The sequence below is a fragment of the Crocodylus siamensis genome, chromosome 7 (assembly GCF_052110815.1).
Source record: "Crocodylus siamensis isolate JL-2025a chromosome 7, ASM5211081v1, whole genome shotgun sequence".
Classification (NCBI taxonomy): Eukaryota; Metazoa; Chordata; order Crocodylia; family Crocodylidae; genus Crocodylus; species Crocodylus siamensis.
The window spans coordinates 18,299,899-18,320,667 of NC_143401.1; the positions used below are offsets into that span (position 1 = coordinate 18,299,899).

The 20,769-nt window shown below is 46.7% G+C and overlaps 1 protein-coding gene across 9 annotated transcripts in view; it reads right to left on the reverse strand.

Moving 5' to 3' along the window:
• Window positions 1–8,446: 8,446 nt before the first annotated feature.
• PAX2 (paired box 2) overlaps window positions 8,447–20,769 on the reverse strand; it is a 113,218-nt gene continuing 100,895 nt past the window's right edge. For 5 of the 9 annotated variants that reach the window (XM_090056543.1, XM_090056536.1, XM_090056542.1 and 2 more), the window contains 2 exons: window positions 14,884–14,970; window positions 8,447–13,621 (listed from right to left, as the gene is read on the reverse strand). In XM_090056543.1, coding sequence (XP_089912669.1) covers window positions 13,545–13,621; window positions 14,884–14,970 — 164 coding nt within the window. In that variant the 3' untranslated portion in view covers window positions 8,447–13,544. The remainder of the gene's footprint in view (window positions 13,622–14,883; window positions 14,971–20,769) is intronic. The other 4 variants (XM_090056537.1, XM_090056535.1, XM_090056534.1 and 1 more) reach the window with 1 other exon arrangement.

Genomic DNA, 20,769 nt, shown 5'->3' on the forward strand with positions numbered 1-20,769 from the left:
AATGACAAATATAAACGACAGTTCTAGGCTGATGGAACATCAGCATTTGACACTTCACAGGGGAGCGGTGAAATAAACAATAGGCAGAGAAATTGAATTAGAATCAGCTGAGAGTCAGCGGCGCTAGAAAGAGAGAGCTGGAGAGGGGGGCTGGATCGTCCGCAATCACTTACACCAATGCACAGTGAGCTTTGCATGTGTGTAACACACTGATGTGCTCGTGATTTTCACCCACTTGCACTTACACATTTCCACTGACAGAGATTGCCTTGTGGAAGTAGATGGCAGTGGTACCCAGGTCAGGAAGTTGGTTGTGTGTGTGTGTGTATGGTGGTGGTGGGAGAATCCTTCTCCCATGGTGTTGTGAATTTAAAGCTAATTCCTGATCTGTTATTGCTCGATTATTCTCTTCCAGATATTCCCTCAAGTTCTCTCCAGGTTCATTTCATTCTGGCATTTGCTAACTTGTGGGTGCTAGGTTTATGACCTTCCCAATGCTTTTTGAATGCTGTTTTTTTCTGTGGAACTTCTTAGAGTTGAAACAGTTTCCCATTATGTTCAAGGGTCCTCACACATGGGTCAGCAGTCCAGGACTTGCAGATTAATGATGCAGACCACTCCCACTTGATCTAAAAGGATAAATCAGAGAGTTGACAACAATAGCAGACTGCCGCCGCCTTTGTGCACAAGCCCTGAGAGGGAATATGACACACACCCATAGCCATGTGGGTCGTGCAACTCAGTACTTGCTAGACATCAGTCACACAGTGGCATCTAGATTCCTGGGTTTTATACCTTGCTCTGGGAAGGGGTGTGTAGTCTAGAGGTGAGAGCAGGGGAGACTGAGTGTAAGGACTCCTGGGTACTATTTGTTTGTTAATGATGCTTTGCATTTACATAGTGCTCATTCATGTGCGGGTCTCAAAGGTGGGTAGGCAGACATAGCAAAGCCAACCATAGAGGTTAGCTTGTTAGGGATTGCAGGTTCATAGTTAAAAACTGCTTTTAGAAACAGGCTTAAAATGGTGAACAAATTCCATTTTTTCTGTACATAACAGTGACCTAGCCAGTAAAATTCACACTGTTTAGGTTTTCTGTGCAGACTTCCTTTAGCATCTTTTCACAAAAGTTCACCAGGGCACACTTGGAAGTCATCTGAAGTCATCAGGGGTGCTAACATTTCAGTTGACATGTGGCTTTAACATGTGCATGTATATGCAAGGGTATGTGTGTGGGCAGGAAGGGAAAACTGGGAGGGGGTAGGAGGATATGCGTAAGTGTGAGCATGTGGGTATTGGTGGGACCTGAGGGCATAACAGACTGCAAGGGAAAAGAAAGAATTATAGAGGAGACATGTAAAAGTCATGAGTTTAAAGAGAAACAAGGAAGGAAATACCAGTTGCACAGAAGACTGGTTGGACCAGAAAGGGAACAGTGGGTAGTGATGATTAAGTCAGAGGCAGGATAGTGAGAAGGAGGGGATTTAAAGACCTATAATGGCAGCTCTGCCACTCCAGGAAAAGGTATGTGGAAGGGTATGTGTGTGTGTAATTCATTAATTTTAAATTTATACCTGACAAGTGTCCCTTCATCACCCTCCCACCATTTGCTCCTTGAAGGCCTTTCTGGCCATTTTCCCCTCCATATCTTGATCTCTGAGCAGTGTAGGGGAAGAGGGAAGGGTAGTTATGACAAGCAGCCCTTTGGTCTGCAGCTTTATCAAGCCTTACATTGTTAGCATGAGTCTTGTACAATCTGAGGCATTGAAGTCAAGGGCAGAAGTGAGGACAGCCTTCTTTACAAAACTCTTATGGCTGTGGAGAGTAGTTGGCAAATGTTGTAAATGTGACCTGCAGGCTTGGAAACTGGGAAGGCAAATACTTAGCAAATTCCTTTTAGCATATTGAAAAATAAATCATGATTTTATCTCAGACCTGTGATTTCAGAGGAGCTGACTTAGGATTTGTATGTGCTCTACCTTGGTAAAATTCGGGCTGACAAATTTCCCATGATTTACTATGAGGCAATTCCCGAGTCATGGGAGGTTATTTGGTAAGAGAATACCTTCAGCTGCCTTTCCATGGTAATCAGACGTGGATCCTTTAGAAAACAGTGTTGCTGCTATTATCATCAGCATCATCACAGTTTTTCAGTGATTCTACCCACTCCTTTCCCTTTTCTGCTACTATTTTACTTTGTCTAGGCCAGTACTTTTCAACATTTTCAGCTTCCAGGCACCCCTCCATAACTTTTTGGGAATTGAGCAGTGCCCTAGTGCAGAGGTTCCCAACCACCAGGTTGCCTGCTGGGCCACTGCTCCCTGCCTGCCCTCGGCTGTGGGCTCTCTCCTGCCTGCCCTGACTTGGACCCCCATCTGTCTGCCTAGGCATGCCTTCTGCCATGGGGAGTCGTGTTTGGGGTTAAAGCTGGGCAGTGGGGCAGCCCCGGGAGTGAGGCACCCAGCTCTGTGCGCCCTCTACTGCTCCCACTGCCGTGGCTGCACCCAGCAAGGCACTGCTCATGCAGCAGGTACTGGGGCTCACCCCAGGCCAGGCAGGACCCCTCAGCCCTGTCTGCAGATGGGAGTCGGGGGATGTAGGTGGGGAAATGCTTGGGGCAGGGAGGTGGCTCTGCTGCTTGCTCCTAGGGAAGGCAGTGGAACCCCTTTTTCCTGGGCAGCCCCAGCTGGGTCCCTGGGGGCCACTGTCTGCGCAGCCCCCTCCCCTGCAGGGTTCCCCGGTGCCCAGGGCCGTGGTGCCCCAACCCAGCTGGAGCTGCATCTTTGCTTGCAGGGCAACTCCTTGTAGGATTTGAACTATGGAGGAGCTCAGCCGCACCCCTTAAGTTTTGTCTCCTTTATTGATGATGTTCCTGATTGTTAAATACATCAACAGAGATCTCTCTGTTTTGCACCATGCAAAAATATCTCTCTGTTTTGCACCATGCAAAAATTAAATTTAAATATGTAAATTAGATTGTTTCTGTACCTGGTCCACTAGCATTCTTTGAGTGAACTTACCAGTCCACAGTATAAAAAAGCTTGGGAACCACTGCCCTAGTGTACATACAAATTTATTTATTACAAGCCTTACCTCCCTGCACAGGGACTGGGCATTGTGGGGGGAGAGGGAGGAGGAACAGATAGGCAGGGATGAGTTTAGGTTTACCTTTTTGTACCCTGTTACAGCCTTCAAAGGATCTCATGGACTCTGCTTGAGAATCACTGACATAGAAGGCCCAGCATAGAGATTTGTGAGACAGCATAAATTGCACTTGTAGACATACCCACTATTTGGCTGTACTGTGCAGTAAATTTACTGTGCAGTAGACTAATTAACTGTGCAGTAGACATGTCTACACAAGACATTAAAAGTATAGTAGACTAATTCTACTGCACATTAGTGTGTCACAGTGAAAGCTGTGTTAATGTGCTAATGCACAATGGAATTAGTCTACTGTGCATTAGCATCACTTAAAAGATGTGCCCCAGTATTACTGTGTAGTAGTGCCAATTACTGTGCATTCAGTTAGTACCTGTTATTACACATATTACACTTAATGTATGTGTAGAAGGGGTATGCCTGGTATGTATGCATGCCCAGTAAGTGCCTGCATATGTAGATGGTGAAGTGTAGACGATGGCACAGATTAGTCTACTGTGCAGTAGAGCATCTCATGCAGACACAGCCAGTGAGTCTCAAGATCACACTTCTTTCCTTTAGTAAACTGGAATCACATTTGCCCTTCTTCCATTCTCTGGCACCACCCCAGTTCTCCATGATCTTTCTGCATTGATTTTGAGTGGCCCTGCAAATTGATTCACTAACTCACTTAATACCTGAGGATGTGTATCATCTGTACAAGCTGGTTGGCATTGCTCATGCTTCTGTGTTCCAAAGATTCCCCTGCCTGCTTCTTATTAACAGATTTTTTTCCCCCCATTGTCCTGTCAGAATTGCTCCAACTTTGTTTTTCTTATTAAAGAGACTGTATAAAAGGAAAGGGTTCCTCATCTCAGCCTTCCAGCAACCCCCTGCTTTGTTCAAGACCAGATTCCATGTCCTTACTCATATCACACCATGCTCCTCCTTTGAGAACTGTCACTGATCACAGGAGGATTATTAGGGAAAAACAATGCAAGGAGAGTGTGTGCAAAAAGGACAGAACCTGCCTCTTTCTCTGTGAGGAAGTGGGGCCTAGGAGCGGCCGTGTACTCCCTAGTGCCCCCTACCGTCACATAGGGTGGACTCAACACCCTCAGATTCTTCACCCGCCACGACTTTGATCTAAAATGAGTTTTGATGGGAGGCTGCCTTTATCCCCCTGGTGAACGGTGCATATGGTCCTGCCCCTACTCCAAAATGGGGTACCTCTATGCGCCCCTGCCTTAAGGGGCTATGCGTGCCTCCAAACCTCCTCTTTAGCACGCCCCACGCCTCGCAGTTGTTCCATGGGACGTTGTACGGTCCCCTGACCCGTCTGGTGCTCTCCCTCTGGCACCCTGGGCTCATCACCCGCCTGGCGCCCCTGGGCCGGGCTCCTACCCACCGCCCTGTTACCGGCGCCCCACTCTGGGGCCTGGCTCGTCACCGCCGCCCTGTTACCGGCGCCCCATTCTGGGGCCTAATCGCCCACCTCTAGGTTTCCCCGCCCCTCTGCCGCACCTCTAGCGCCTCTCGCCCCTCCCGGGTTTCTGCCACGCTCTCCATGGCCGTTGCCCTCCTTCTGGGCCTATACCATGCTCCTTGCACTTGGGGCTCCGGTAGCCCCTTGCCCCTTCTCTGGGTCCTTTGCCCCACTGGGCAAAGACACCACCCTTACAGGCTGGGGTCCAAAACCCCACACACCGCTTCTCCGGCACAACGCTGCGCCTTGCCAGCAGAAACACCATGCCTCTCCGGCGCAAACAATAGTGCCCCACTGGCACCATGCCCCTACTGGGCACCGGGAACCCCCAAGCTGCTGGGGAGCCCCCCTGAGGCCTCCTCACTCCCCTACAGCCTCACCCAGTCCTCCGGTGTAAACTGTAACCAAAACTCAAGCCACCTGGCTACAACGTAAACACAGAGCCTCCTTGCTCAAGGCAAACACCAAGCCCCTCTAGGGCTTGCAATCATACCTTCCCTTTAGGGTGTTCTCATCCCTGGCATCATCGCAGCCAGTCAGCACAGCCAGGCTGCAACCACCAACTCAGGCTGCTCAGCTCCACTGCAGAGCTCCTGCTTCTGCAGCATCCAGAAGGGAACTGCTACTGGGCCCAGGCCTGAGCTGTCATAAAGGGCCCGGCCCTGCCCCCTTCCCGTCACCTGGCCAGCTGGTTGCCCTAGCAACGCACAGCTGCACTGCCCTGCTGATTGGCAGCTCTGTCAAACAGCACTTGAGCTGCCCTGGTGACTGACAGCTCACCTGCTCTCCTTCTCAGGCACGGAGCACCCCAGTGCCTCCGTGGCACTCTCTAATAATAAAACAGCTCCTGAGGGTGCATGTCCATTCAGAAAATTTGCCCTAGTTCAACAGCCAGCAAGTTGCAGGCTGGAACAACCCAGCTCTAGTCTGATGTGGTCTAGGGGATTGCTTGTGTCTGCTCCAGGCAGCTGAGAGCTTGATCTCACCACCACTGCTTCTCCCTGTCCCCCATTCCCTGGCTGCACAGCTTCCAGCAGTGGAGATCTGGACTGGGGCTGGGCAGATGGAAGTTATGTCCATGTTGCTGCTGCTCCCCAGCCCACCTTCTGGCTGCAGCAAGGGCACTGCTGGAAGTCGCTTGGCTCAGGCACAACTCCCCACCAGCTGGAAGCTGCACCTACACTCCAGCTGGGGTGGGGGTGGGCAGGGAGCGGAAGAAGCAGTAGCGGGACAGGTGCAGCTCCTCAGTGCCTGGGCATGGACATAGGCACAGGCAAAATCTTCCAGCTCTGTGGGCCAGACCAGTGGCTTCATAGGCCAGGTGCACGCCATGGGCCAGATGTTGCTGACCTGTACTCTAGTTCAGGCAGAATTATGGGGCTAGGTGCAAGAACCACAGGGTGGTATTTTCTCATGTTATAGAATCATAGAAAAATAGGACTGGAAGATGCCTCAGGAGTTCAGCAACCAGAAACATTTACAAGTTGCAGGTTAGAGAAACCTGTGGACTAGAACAAACAGGAGGTCTTGTAGTCCAACCCCTTGCTCAAGGCAGGATCATGAGGCTCACCCTTTTTGGTGTATGGGCCAGAGGAGTGAGGCACAGCCAGTTCGCAGGGCAGATCTGGCTTGCAGCTCAAACCAATGCATTGGATCTGGCCTGTGAACTGACCCCGAGTACCAGGTTTGGGGCCATGGACCATCCCCGTGCACTGGGTCCAACCCTGCCCACCAGGTCTGGGGCCATGCATCAGGCCTAACTGTGGACTAGCCCTGCGCACTGCCCCAGTTTGGCACACTAGGCCATGTCATCTGGCCTGTGAGGCTCTCTACAGCTCCAAAAATTTAGTAACGGGAGATTGAGGCTTCTAGAGGTTCAGCAGTTAATATGCTACCACTAACCCGTTGCCAATTTCCAGGACATATGGGGAGCCCCATGAGCTGGATGATGGCTCCATGGACCACATTTGGAGCACAGATGGGCTAGACAGTCACACTGGACACAAGATATTTGAGTATTATTCCACCAAAATGAATTTTGTTTTTTAGACCCTTCACTTATCTTTGACAGTGAATGGTGATGGGTCAGTGCCCTCTCTTTTACTCAGTTGCACATCCTGGTACTGATGCATTATTAGCTCAGGGTTGGTGTGTGGGGATCTCTAATGTGCAGTTGCTGAAGGAAGGTTGTCAGCAGGTTTCAGGATTTTGAAATTTGGTTTGATCCTAATTTGATCCTAATGTTTAAATTCTCCCTCAAGGAGGTCAGGGCCAAATCACTGGGCAGGCTGCCCTGAAGATGCAGATCCCTGATTTCCCCCCAGCTCCCAAGTGGCTGCCTGGCAGTTCCACTGCAGGTCTGTGGCTCAAATAAAAAAGGTTTGTTTTCAATACCTTGTCACTCTCCAATAGAAATGCATTTGGGCCCCCAACATTCTGCCAAGAAGCACTTTAAGTTGCAAGCAAAACAAGTGTTTTAACTAATTAAAATAACAAGTAAGACAATTCCATGAAAAGATTTCTGTGTGGACTGCCATGGACCTAAGCTGCTTTACCCCAACTGGGGATCTGGCCTGTTTACTTCAATGGAAGTTTTAGGCAGGTTTACAGCAGCTGAAGATCTAACTCACAGGCTTTCATGGAGCTCTGAAGTGGCTCCTCAGTTTAGACCATCTGCAGATCTAACCCACTGATTTGAGTAAAGCTGTGTGAACATGTACCTGCTGATTGGTGGGCCACAGACTCTTTGGGAAAGAAAAAAAAAGAAACTTGTCTGGCCAAACCTTAAGCATGTCTCTAAGCTGTCACTTGGCCTATCCCCATTAATGTGCCCTCAGCTTCACAAAGAACAGATGCTTTAGTCAGGACTAAGAAAAAAGTGGATAAAGCCCCAGGATTTGGCCCATGTAATAACCCTGATTAGCTTCCAACTTTTTGTGCTATAGAGGATGAACATTATACTTGGTGAAATAGGTGATAAAGGACTTTGCATTCAGATTTGGACCTTGGCTGAAAGGGAGGAGGACAGAGGGGGGAAGATTCAGAGAGAGTAAGGTATAAAGCATCAGGCTTTAGTGATTTCACTTATGTAAATAAATCAGCTGTAAGGTAGGACAGCACAGAAAGGGGTGTGTGTGTGTGTGTGTGTGTGTGTGCGCGTGCACGCATGCGTGTGTATACAAGTGCAGGTCACCTGGCAGTTGTCATTCATCTTCCCTTCTTTTGAGGCTGTGCAAATAGCTGCCACTCCATCCATGCACTTTGGCTGAGTATTTGGACAAAGTTAGGAAGATGAAAAATCCTCCCTGGAGGCCCATGAAAAAGCGATGCTAACCCTCAACTAAGACTATAAGGAGGCTGGAGTGGGGTGGAGGGGAACCAGGTCCTCAGGCCATTATAATGTGGAGCGTAACCCAGTCGCATCCTGATTATTGTGCAGGGGGACACCAAATATATATATATCACTTGGAGTCAATTGAGCGAGATAAGCAGAAGAGGGAATCCCGCTGGCAATACACAGGAATGGGAAGCTGGGGAGTGGAGGCTCAGGAGGACTGGAGTCTGCTGTAATGTGTTACTTGTAGGTGTACAGCACCTTCCATCAAGCGGCATGATGGTTATTAGCATTGGTAGTGTTTATTGTTTACATAGTGCCCAAAGGGTGAGGTGCAAGGAGTGTGACATCCTGGAGACCTCAGGGTGAATCCATAGAAGTGTGTGCATGTGTGTGCATGTGTGTGTGTGTGAGAGAGAGAGAGAGAGTCAGTGAGTGAGTGAGCAAGTGAGCAGGGAAAGAGAAACAAGCCGGGAGCCACCAAGGTGACATACAAAAAAAATTTGTTTTTATTTCTCATGTGCACAAAAAGAAAAAGAATCAAACAGAATTGAAGCAACGAGGAAAAGCCAAGAGCGGCTGCAGCAGCCTGGGACAGGTACAACCCTGCACCTGGCGACGGCCCCTTTCCCCGAGCCTCGGGGCTAGCTTGTGGCAGGGGCCACCACCAGTTCTGTTTGTGGCTTGATACATTTTCACTCCTTGAGTCACTGTTATTTGGTCCCTTTTTCCTGCCTTTCCTATTTTTGCCACTTTCCCGGACCCAGGTGAGGAACACATTGCAGTAGTTTGTGTGGGTCCTACAGAAACCCGCAGCAGATAAGTCCCAAGTGTGTGGGTTTGGGTCTTATTTCTTTCTCTGGGGGGGATGAGGGGTGCATTTCTTTAGGGCAAAAAATAAAAAAGGTTTTTTTTTCCCAACAATTCAGTAATTCCTTTGAAAAAAATAGATATTGAATATGATTCAGGAGGAGAGATAGGTGCAGGGTTTTTTTCTTTTTTTGTTTGTTTAATATCCTCACATTCATGTTCTGATAGTTCTGAAGCCTTGCTCTGTATTTAAATCATCACTACTGATGGCTTCGAAAGCATGCAGACTTGGCCCTGTTTCAACACACCAGGGCTCATTGCCACTAAAAAAAAAAAACCCAAAACTTTTACAGGTCACAAAAGGCATCTGCTTTAATGGAGTTGCCTCACCCTCCACTTCCACCCCATTCCCCGACATCCTGTTAGATGGTCAAAGAAGAAGCCAGCAAATGAAAGGAGTCAGGAGCTCCAGAGAACATGCCTCCAGTCCTGCCCAGTTATGAATGCTGCAGTCCCTGTTCCTTCCAACAAAGCATGTTGTTTTGCAGGAGTCCGTGAGAGTCTTTCCCCAAAAAGAAAAAAGATGTGGCCGTGGTACTACTTTTTCTATTTGATCCATTTGCAAAAGAGAAAGCAAACACAGTGACAGAGCGCAGGGTGAGAGGAAAAGACAGGAGGGACAAGAGAGCAAAAGGGAACGAGTAAAGAAATGGAGGACAACCTACAAAGGAGGGAAAAAACAGCAGCCTAAGAGAGGGAAGTCAGTGACAATCATTGTCCTTAATGCAAAGACTCTTTCACACACCCGTAGAGACTTCTATCCAATGAACTCAAACCATTTGGCAAAAATTAATGAATTTAGCCTGACACCACCCTGATGAACAAATTCCCATTTTACAGATGGGGCAATTGAGAGGCACAAGGCACTGAAGTGACTTAATGAAGGTTGCCAGTGCCAAGAAGAGAACTCAGGAGTCCCAATTCCTATTCACCTGCTCTGACCATTGGAAACACTGCCTCCCTCTCCAAAATGGCTTGAAATGAAGTAAAAGAGAGACATAAAAAGTGAGAGAGAAGGAGAAAGCTGGACAGGAGGAGAGAGAAATAAATGTGAGCAGGGAAAGAAGAGAAAGCAGCATGGAGGAGAGAGGCATGGAATGCAGCGGCAGATTTTGCATAGTGATTTTTTCCCTTCAAAACTTTTTTTGTTTGTTTTTTCCTGTAAATTTTTTTAAGAAAAATGAAAAAAAAATTCACCTAAAATAAACCAACGGTCAGGCTCTCAGGGAAGGAGTCCTTCCAAGGTTCGGCTGTTCCCTCAGGTTCTGGGTTCGTGCTGTGCTTTATTGAACACATAGTTTTGTTTTCAGTGAGCACAACGAGACTTGCACAGTACAGACAGAGCGTTCCTTATCTACAGGATGAGACGAGGCTGTTTTAATAACTACCATGATGAAGATGGAGATGAACTTATATACAAGAGGAATTGCCTTCACATTACACACATTATCTTCCTACAAAGCAGCAATTGTTTTTGCAAATAACATAATATTAAATAATTGGTAGAATTTTTGCGTTTCCTGCATAGTCCAGTCTAATGGAATCTATATGAATATTGATGGTTTTCTTCTGCATAATATCACCACATAAATCCCCGTGTCAGCTACTAGACTTTAGCTATAATACTGCTTTACAATGCATCCACCGACTGTAAATCAAAACAACCAACACAAGAAACTCTTTGGCAAATGTAATTCAGTACATTCGCATGGGGCTCTACAGAAGAGGTGGTGGAAGAGGATAAAGCTGCCAGGTCCTTTGCATAATTATACTTTCCTCTTGCTTTCCTGATCAAACATCTCGCAGATCTTACAGGCTTGCCAGGCCAGACTAGTGCCCAGTGGAAATTTCCATGTAAGTGGAGTTATACACCGACAGTGAATCAAGCCAGCTTGAATCAAGCCAGGTTTGGTGAGTGAACCAACCAAATCCTGCTTTCTTACCCTCCCTTCTATCCCAAAGCTAGTGACTGGCTGTCATCAGAACAGATCTTTCTCAGCGACCAGCTTCTCTGGAGGTGACTTTCTGGGCTTCCAGTTGCCCAGTGTGAGATGGCTCTGTCTCCTGTTTTCTAGCCCCATCAGGGTATTCTGGTTGTTAGGCTCGGGATTTGTTGCTTCTGGCCTTGACCAGGTGCTGGGTGCAGCTGGACTTGGAGCAGGGAAAACTGAAGCTGTATTGGAGACATATTATTTGGAGTCCAGCTGTACTCTGGATGTGTGTAGAGAGTAGTATTTATGAAGGTACAAGGATGGGGAGTGGGGGTGGTTCCTACCAACCTGTGTTTCTTTTTCATTTAAGATAGAATGAGATGAAGGGCCAAATTCTAGTCCCAGTGGCACTGACTTTGATCTGGATAAACTCTATCAGCCTTAGTGAATCCAGAATAACAGTTGTGGAGTGACACCATTGACTTATTACATCTGACAGTAACTCCTGTGACTTGACTGGAGTTAATGGAGATAATCCTGGTGGGACTAAGAAAAACTTTAGGCCCTTCTCGCTTGTGTAAAGAAAACCATGCTTAGGTGACTCTATCTGAGAACACACAGAGCTCTTCTATTCAGCCCTACTCTGAGGCAGAGCTGGGTAAATGGGGTCCTTCTACTGAGACTGGACTTTTCACAAAACAGCTTAAACCTGCATCCAGAAAGCTGCATTCACAGCCACACCACATACAGAGGCTGAGAACAGGGGTTTTATACACAACTCTGGTTGCCTAGATGCTCCATGGTTCATCTTTACGTGCTTGGTAGTTTGACACTCAGTCCTGCCTTTGTTCATAAATGGCAGCCCCTTGTTTTATCCAAAATCTTTCTAAAATAACAATAAGGATCTACTTTTGCAGACTTGATGCCAAGGAGACAGGCTGTAGTTGCCCACAGCTTTTCTTTGTAGTTTTTGAAAGCAGCAATGCAAAGGAGCATATGAGTTTGCTGATGATAAAGGAGCACTAAACATTTCTATTGGCAATTAGCCTTTCACAGAGCAGTGCTTGCCAGTCACTTGGGAACCAAAAAGACTACCCTTAGGAGAGTTTTCAGGGATCAGGGGGTAAATATTAATGTGTGCAATATAGGTTGAGGGTGCAGTGGGGAGGGAGCATGGGATATGGGTCGCTGGCAAGGTGTAGGTTTACAGATAGCTAGTGTAGAGATTAGGTTACAGGGATTTAGGTACTGGGTGTAGGCCACAGCTAAATGATGTCACGGGCATCAGGATCTGGGGATGTGGACAGTGGGTGTCGGGATGTCAGGCTAACTGAACTAGGAGTGGGTATAGAGATTACATATGAAAGCATGACAGCCAAAAGCTAGGGAACCAAGTACCAATCCTAATCAGTCCTGAATTTGTCCATCTCCACTGGCAGGAAAGCAAGTGGGCTTGTATGAAACCCAACACTTTCCTTTTCACCACAAGCATGGTAAGAGCAAGTGCCTGGACTTGGTTTCTGTTTGCTGAATACTGGCCTGGAGAATGTTTGTTTGGGGGCTTCTGCTGATGGGCTGATTCAGTAATTTTTTTTCCAGATATGAATTGTTCACACTGTTCCCCAGAGAACGATTTGTAGGTGAGGGAGTAGAGGAGGCCATGGAGGGTGGAGCTGGCATCCCATCCTCTTTCATACCACCATCACATTCTAGTGCAAAACAGAAAGGAAACGAAACGCAAGAGTGAAAGGGGAGTATCAAACATCAGAGGAACTTGTCTGCCATTCAGGTGGGGGGACTGGGGTTTATATTTGTAGGGGCTTTTTATTTTGCTTTTTTGTTGGGGTTTTTTTTTTTTTAGAAAATTGGGGATTTGTTTTTGTTTTTTTTCCTTTTTACAGACCTTCATGACAAAGCATAAAAACACAGTTATATTTATATATCTATTTATATATTTCTTCATTTCATCAGTCGGGTGGTTGGTTTGTTGACGTTGCTTCATCCTCCTGGCCAAGCTGATTGTGTGTCACAGAAATTGTGTGTGTGTTTGGGCGCGTGTATGTCAACCCAACTCTGGCCTGCAAGGTCACAACACGCTAGGGTCAGCTTTCAAACGGAACCATGGGGGAAGCCAAGACATGAAGGAGAAGAGTGGGAATGAGGCACACAGAGAGACCCTTGGGGGATGCAGGGAGTCATTTGGTCCTTTCCTTCATTGTTAGACAGGTCACCTCTCTTTGTGCTGCCCTCTCCACTCTAGCCAAACATCCCCTCTGTCCTCCAAAACAGAGCTGTCATCAACAGGGCCTTTTTTTTAGAGTTTTGAAGTGTCCACCAGAGGAGAAAGTTTCTTTCGGGAACAGTGTTTTGCAGGTGGCTTCTTCTCTGCCTCATCCTGCCTGTTCCACTCCTAGGAGAACGGGGTCCCCTATAGGCAAAGCTTGCAGGCTGCATTGCTTGAATTCCCCTTAGTCAGGCAGACCTTGCATGGCTGAGGTGGTCTGAAGGCTTGTAGCAGCCACTGAGCTGTGGACAGGCCCTTCCCATTGTCCATGAAAGCAGTTGGGTTGGAGCGCAGGGAAGTGCAGGGGACACGCACTGTTCAGTCTGTTGTCGTGAGCGCTTGGATAAGGCGCATTCTGCAGCAAAGGGGAGGGTGCAGAAGGTAGGGAGGAACGGAGAAGTTCTCTTCACCCTTCCCAGGGATGGAGAAGGTTGATCAGACAGGTACAATATGGAGGCCTAAGCTGTCGCCCTGCAGTTTCATGTGGTTTCCATGGTAACTAGTGGCGGTCATAGGCAGCGGCAGCAGTGGGAGGTGCGGAGCCCCGGGATGTGGCACTATAATAATAAGGGGAACCTGAAAGTTAACACAGGAGAAGAATGGACTGGTTGAAAGGACAAACAGTAAAAAAAAAAAAACCAAAATAAAATAAAAAAGGAAAAGAAACAAAGGAAAAAGGGTAAAAAAGGAAAAGAAAAGAAGAAAAAGAAATCAAAGGAAACAACTTTGGGCTCAGATCTCACTCTCATTTGCTGGCAGGTGGACCATCAAACCCATCCTGGGATGACATTTCCCCTAAAGAGATTTGCCACTTGTAAGGTCCTGCAACCCCTCTGGTGACAGGAAATCCCTTCTCTGTGCCCCTGCCTATGAAGAGGCTGTAAAGAGTGAGCATTGCCCTACAAGCACCCCCTACCTGAGCTGCAGCCATACAGCAGGTATCTAGGACTTGGCTTGTCTGAGCGGAAATGACATGGAGCTGTGAGCTGTTTCCAACATCAGCTGGGGGAGGAATAACAAGCCTCTGTTGTTTCATTGCTTGGGATTGTGGTCACATTTGGAACAAAAGCTCGCTGGCCGGTTATTGGATGTGAGTTAAATAGTGATTGATTATTAAGATCACATTCACTGAGGTTTAACAACACTGGAATAAAATGTGTATCTATTACCCAGTTGTTAAACCTCAGTAAATATGTAGTTAATTATCACAGCTGATTTATTTTACATATAATAAATCTCCTCCTGATCTTTTGCAAAGAAATACTGCATGAGAAGAAAGAGTTTTATGGGTTGTTCCCCCCCCCCCGACTGATAGTACTTTTTCGGTGCGTATTAGGTGCACTGTGGCTGCATCTCCACTGGAAAGACTCTAACAGCCACCCACAGACTCAGCCAAAGTGGATTGCTCACGCATTGGGAATAGATTCTTCTCCAATGTGAAGCAAGTTTGCTGTGTTCCTGCCCCCCACTGGAATAGACTGGGTGAAGCTGATTACAAGGGGAAAACCTGAACTAGACTTCCGATCTCATGTGGAGCAATCCATGTAAAAAGGTAACGCGCTGGTTTTCTGATCTGGAATGTAGCCTGTGGGAGAAGCAGAACCTGCCCTGGATTTCTGAACCCCACCCAAAGTAGTTTGCAGGCAGCCCACAGGTGGAGAAAAGAAAAGTCATTGACATATGTCTTTGGATGCCAGAATGGGCACTAAAAAAAACAGCCTTTCACCTGGGCTGATACTTGAAGGCCCTTTCAGAAAACATACAAACAAAGAAAAGAAAAATAAGAGACAAACAGAAGGAGCGCGAGGCTGGGGTGGGCAGCAGGGAGAGGTACTCACTTAGTAATGCCGGGTTGCTGAATCGCCAGGCCTCGTTGTAAGTCGTGTACTGAGGGTGGCTGTATGGGTTCCCTGAGAACTCGCTCCCTGGAAGGAACAAAACAGGGAATGAAATACAATGTGAGGGACAGGTCCCCAAGCCAGCACAAAAGCACGTTTTGTTTTTCTTTGCCTTTTGGTTTCTAAGATATTACACATTTTTTTGGCTTTTCTGCAGCTTGCTAGCAAGTTTTTTTTAATTGAAGCTGAAATTCTGTAATCCTTCAGGCAGGAACATCAGGAGAAACACCACCTACTGTGAAACTCACCATAATACCACAAGAGCTGGCAACACGGTCAGTGACAACTTGTACTGGTCTTAGTTCATTCTTAGGAGTCATGACCCTTTCTTTCCTTCTCCCTCTGTAGGCAGGGGGTACCCAGAAGGGGACTCAAGGGGATCCTCATTTTTATTCTGTCACTAACTTCCATACAAAACACACTCAAAGAAAAAAGATTTTTCTAATTTGCCGGCATGGCTTGTGCTGCCTGGAGCCTGAAAGGTAAGCTAGGTTCTCTCTGCCTCTTCTTCATCAGATTGTTGGTCCAAACCAAAATGCTTATGAACTATGTGGTGTCCTGGAAATCTGGAACAGGAGCCAAAATTTGCAGCTTCACCTTAAATCTTTGGTTTTATGGGGTGTAAGACAGAAGAGAAGCTGGCATGTCTCTTTTAGCTGTATTGGCTCTGGGGGGACTAATGGGAGTACAGTCTTGTAACTGAGAAGATACAACTGAAAGACATATGCTGAGGTCCAAATAGGTAAGTGATCATAACAGTTTCTTTTGGCTGTAAAGCCCATTAATCTGTTGAGTAAGGAGATGCCAGTTTTGAAAAGTCTCTTGTCTGAGAATAACCTCCCTTTAATGCAAGCAGGGAAAGCTCAATGCCAACTGGGAAGGTCTATGTGTACTCAATGACACTGAAAGAGGAACAGAGTCTATTTTACCTATTAGGCATGTAAGTGAACTTAGGTGCCTAAGTGTGCTTCTGATCCACCTTCCCTGAGTCTATGAAAAACAGCTAATGGGTGGCTCTTCCCACTGATGCCTTAATAAATTTTCAGGGACTTGAATAGGGTGCAACAGAATCACAGTCAGGCTCTTAAGACCACTTACATGCCTAATAGGTGAACAAAATCTGAAAGTAACCAATAGGTACTGGTATGTACATTTTGATAATGACTTGCTGTCTGTTCCCTGTTGGGACCAGAGTCCTGGTTACAGAAACAGTGCATGTACAAAGAATCTAGGTCTACTAATAGACACCCACAGCAAGGAGGTTAAGGGAGGTAATGCAAGATATATTAAATACCGGTGACATAATTGCTGAAGAGATTTCAGTTCATTACACTCTAATCTCTGTACATCTTCATTCACATGAACACGAGAATCAACAGGCCAAATTCTCTGCTGGTGGAAATAGAATCCATGACCCTCAGTGGAACTATACTGATTTAAGATTTTTGAGGATCTGATCCATTTTTAAGCAGTGAAGAAGCATATAGTCATCACAAAAAGGCAGCATGTATCAGGAATCACCATGGCCTTATGGTATCCAAGACACCCCAGCTATGGTGGTTCTTATCTCCATGTATATAGGAATAAACAGGACAGCATCACAGGTCTCTTGACTGGGAGCACTTAGCAGATGTTGGCTGTTTAAAGGCAATCCCTATATTGCTTGTGTATTCAGAAACACCCAGCACTGAAAACCCTGGCAAACAGATGGAGAAGTGTCCATAAATTCCTGCTAGAGAGGCTGGGATGACGACGAGGAGAGAGGAGACAGTACAGATACAGAAAGTCAAGCAGAGCCTGATGTAACAATACTGAGGTGAGTTACCACTTCAAACTACACCAGGGATCAAACTGGGCCAAAGAGAAAGAAGAAGCAAGCCTGATGTGTATTTCTGCCCTGTGCTGCCTCATAAAGTGAAGCTCATTTCTTTGGATTGCTTCAGGGAAGAGAAAAGTTCTGATGTTTCGTCTTCTCTCTCTCTTCTGTGTTGTCACCCTAAACTGCTTATAGTGATCCTGAACCACAGGTTAAGTAGAGGAGAAAGAGCCCCAGCCATGGGGAGCTGGGGAGGAGGGAGGGCAGCCACTGGAAACGGTGTTTATTGACGGGGAGTGAAAGCATGCATGCAGCAGGATAATGAGCTTTTGAGCTCAACTGTGACCAAGAGGAACTGAGCTATCGCCTTTCCCAATCACTAATGAAACAAGTGTAATTTCCTCATCAGCATTGGATTCTGTTTAACGACTCCCCACCGTTGCCACCGCCAGCCCTCTGCAGGCTCTGTGCTGCTTTGCATAAACTCTAGCTCCTTTTAGACATTGCCTACCTTTCCAGTGGGGTTTGCAGAAAGCCCCAGCAGACATGAAGGTGGTGCTAACAGCTTCTCTGGGGGACAGTGGGGAGAAAGGTATTCTGTCACTAAGCAAGCATCCCAAGTCTGGATCATGTACAGATTCAGGTAGCATTAATTTAATACCTGATCAGTCTTCCTTTGAGGGACTAACTCTTGCCCTTCCAGGGCGTAGGTGGGTTGGTAGGGATTAGATTCATGACCTAGTTGCTTCCATCCATCCTTAGAGCCTGTGAGTCTAAGTTGCAGCTATTATCATAAACTGCAAATATGACAACAAGTGATTGCAAGTGAAGGACAGATCTTATGGCAGTGTTTGCACGAGCCTTAAAGATATCTGCACCCACGGCCACCTGTTTTGCATGTGCACATCACAAAGGGAGACAGACTCTCCTTTCAGTCACGTAAGTGCAACCCCATTGATGTCAGTAGGATCTTTCTGATAAGATGCAAAGCATTTAGCTACAGTCAGTCAAACAGTTTTCTTTAGAAGAGGGTATATCACCAAAATTGAAACATTTCCTGGGAATGTGTCAAGTCTGATGTAAGGAGCCAACTGAGATCATTCAAAACAGAAATGCAGTGTTACGTTTTGACTTTCTCATTTTATCTAATTTTGCATCAGCTCTTAGTTCAATATATTTTACATATATTACATTTTGATGTTTCTTAAACATTTTATTTTGATTGAAATATTTCAGAATATTTTGTTCCATTATGTATTTCGACTCTATTCTGATATAAGGCAAAAACAAGTTGCAAGATATTGAGTTTCCCATAGGATCCCATAGGAAATACTGTTTTTTGACCAGCTCTGCAGGTGGCCCTTTCTATTCACACTGCCATCCACCACTATAAAGCTCTCTTTAGAGAGCTCCTTATTGTCTCTGATGAGCCATACTCCTGCTCATATCTACCCACAGTCTCATATCTCCATTTTGGCATCCTCATAACAGAAAATTAACACAAGAATCAGAACCCTAGTGGTGACGACCCAGCCTCAGGGTTCTTTTGGAGCATACATGGAAGGTAACTGGATAATTTTATTCTTTGGCAAGTCAGAACATTTGACGATATCCCAGTAAGATGTATTTGATTGGTCAGCAGGGAGACTCCTCCTGCAGACTTCCTGCTTCTGATGTACTTAAAATAAATTCATGTTGTCTGTGCTTAAGTCTCTGGATGCTCACTCTTCAAATTCTCCACTAGGCATCCTAATTTCTATTTCAAGTTCCATGGGTCAAGGTCTATAGTTTCATAATTTCATAGTTGGTAGGGTCAGAAGGGACCTAAGCAGGTCATCAAGTCCGACTCTCTGCCATGGGCAGGAAAGAATGCTGGAGTCAAACGACCCCGGCTAGGAGTTCATCTAGCCTCCTTTTGAAGACCCCCAGGATAAGAGCAAGCACCACTTCCCTTGAAAGTTGGTTCCAGCTCCTAGCCACCCTGACTGTGAAGTAGCACCTCCTGATGTCTAGCCTGAACCTACTCTCAGTCAGCTTGTGACTGTTATTCCTTGTAACTCCCAGTAGTGGTCAGGGGAACAGGGACTCTCCCATTGCCTGCTGGTCCCCCTTGGCAAGTTTGTAGGTGGCCACCAGATCCCCTCTCAGCCTTCTTTTGTGTAGGCTGAACAGGTTCAGGTCCCGTAGTCTCTCCTCGTAGGGCCTACCCTGCTCCCCCCAATCATGCAAGTGGCCCTCCTCTGGACCCTCTGCATGTTGTCCACATCCCTCTTGAAGTGCGGCACCCAGAACTAGATGCAGTACTCCAACTGTGGCCTGACCAGTGTTGCATAGAGGGGAAGGATCACCTCCCTGGACCTGCTTGTGATGCATCTGTGGATGCATGACAAGGTGCGGTTAGCCTTACTGACCGCATCCTCACATTGGCGGCCCATGTTCATCTTGGAATCAATAGTGACTCCAAGACCCTTTTCTGCCTCTGTGCTGATGAGAAGGGAGTTCCCCAGCCTGTAGGTATGCTGCCGGTTTTTCCTCCCCAGATGCAGTACCTTGCACTTGTCCATATTGAAACCCATCCTATTCTCATCCGCCCACCTCTGTAATCTGTCCAGATCTAGTTATAGCCTTTCCCTCTCTTCTAGCGTGCTCACTTCTCCCCATGTCTTAATGTCATCTGCGAACTTGAACATGGTGCTTTTCACCCCCTTGTCCAAATCGCCGATGAAGATATTGAACAGTGGGGCCCAAGGACCGAGCCCTGGGGAGCCCCACTGCCCACATCCCTCCAGGTCATAGAAGGCAACCAGGTTGGTCTGACAGGGCCTGCCTCTAATGAACCCATGCTGATTGCCTGTAAGCATAATCTCCCCTGCTGGTCCCTTGCAGATGTGCTCCTGGATAATTTTGTCAAAGAGCTTCCCCAGGACCAAGGTAAAACTAATGGGCCTATAGTTTCCTGGGTCCTCTTTCCTCCCTTTTTTGAAAATGGGGACCACATTGGCCCTTTTCCAGTCCTCTGGCACCTCGCCAGAGCACCATGAGTGCTCATAAAGTTGTGCCAGGGGTCCCGCAATGACCTCTGCCAGTTCCCTTAGCACTCTGGGGTGGAGATCATTGGGACCTGCTGTTCTGAACACATCTAGTCCCTCCAGAAGTTCCCTGACTAGGTCCTCACTAACCCTGGGCCTGGCTGCGCCTCCACTGGGTCCATCTGGATTCCCAGTGTGGGGATGTCCCTGTCCCTGCTCAGAAAAATGGAAGAAAAGAAAATGTTGTCTCCAGTTGAGTGAGAACATGAGAACATAAGACTTGCCAGACTGCAGTAAATCAGTCGTCCTCATATCCCAAAACTGAAAGCAACTAGTACCAAATGTTTGACAAGAAGGTGCAAGAAACACTACAGAATGCCCCAGTAGACTTCACAGGACATTTCCCCCACAGTCAGAGGTTGGCTTAAGCCCTAATATGGATGGATTTCCAGTTCTGGAAGGATATTCAATGGGCTTGAATAATCTCTTGCACCTTGCACTTCTACTCTACTAATTTTTTCCTTACCACATGATTTCTTTCTTTGGATATGTGCCCCTCCTTTGGATAAACTGCTTCCATGCTGAGGAGCTGAATTCCCCAACATTAGAAATAAGGACCTTTGTGACCATCTTGTCCTACTGTGAGTTATTGGTATGATCCCTGCCCATAAGGACATTGAACTTCATTATATAATAGTCACTGATACTGAGTTACTCCAAGTCAGTTATTTCTTAAACTAACCCCTGTGTATTATTAAGTCAAGAAGGACCTTTCCTCGTCTGTACTTTAGAATGAGCTTTTCCAAAAAGCTATTGTTTAAGGTGTTGAGGAATCACTTCTCAAGCTTAGATCAGCTTTGAATTGTAACCAATCTGTATGTGGATTTCTGTTTTTTTAACTGATTTGCATCTTCTGTGTGCTGTTCTTATCCTGCAGTCTGTGGAAAGATGAGCCAGCCCTCATTACAAATGAGACCAATC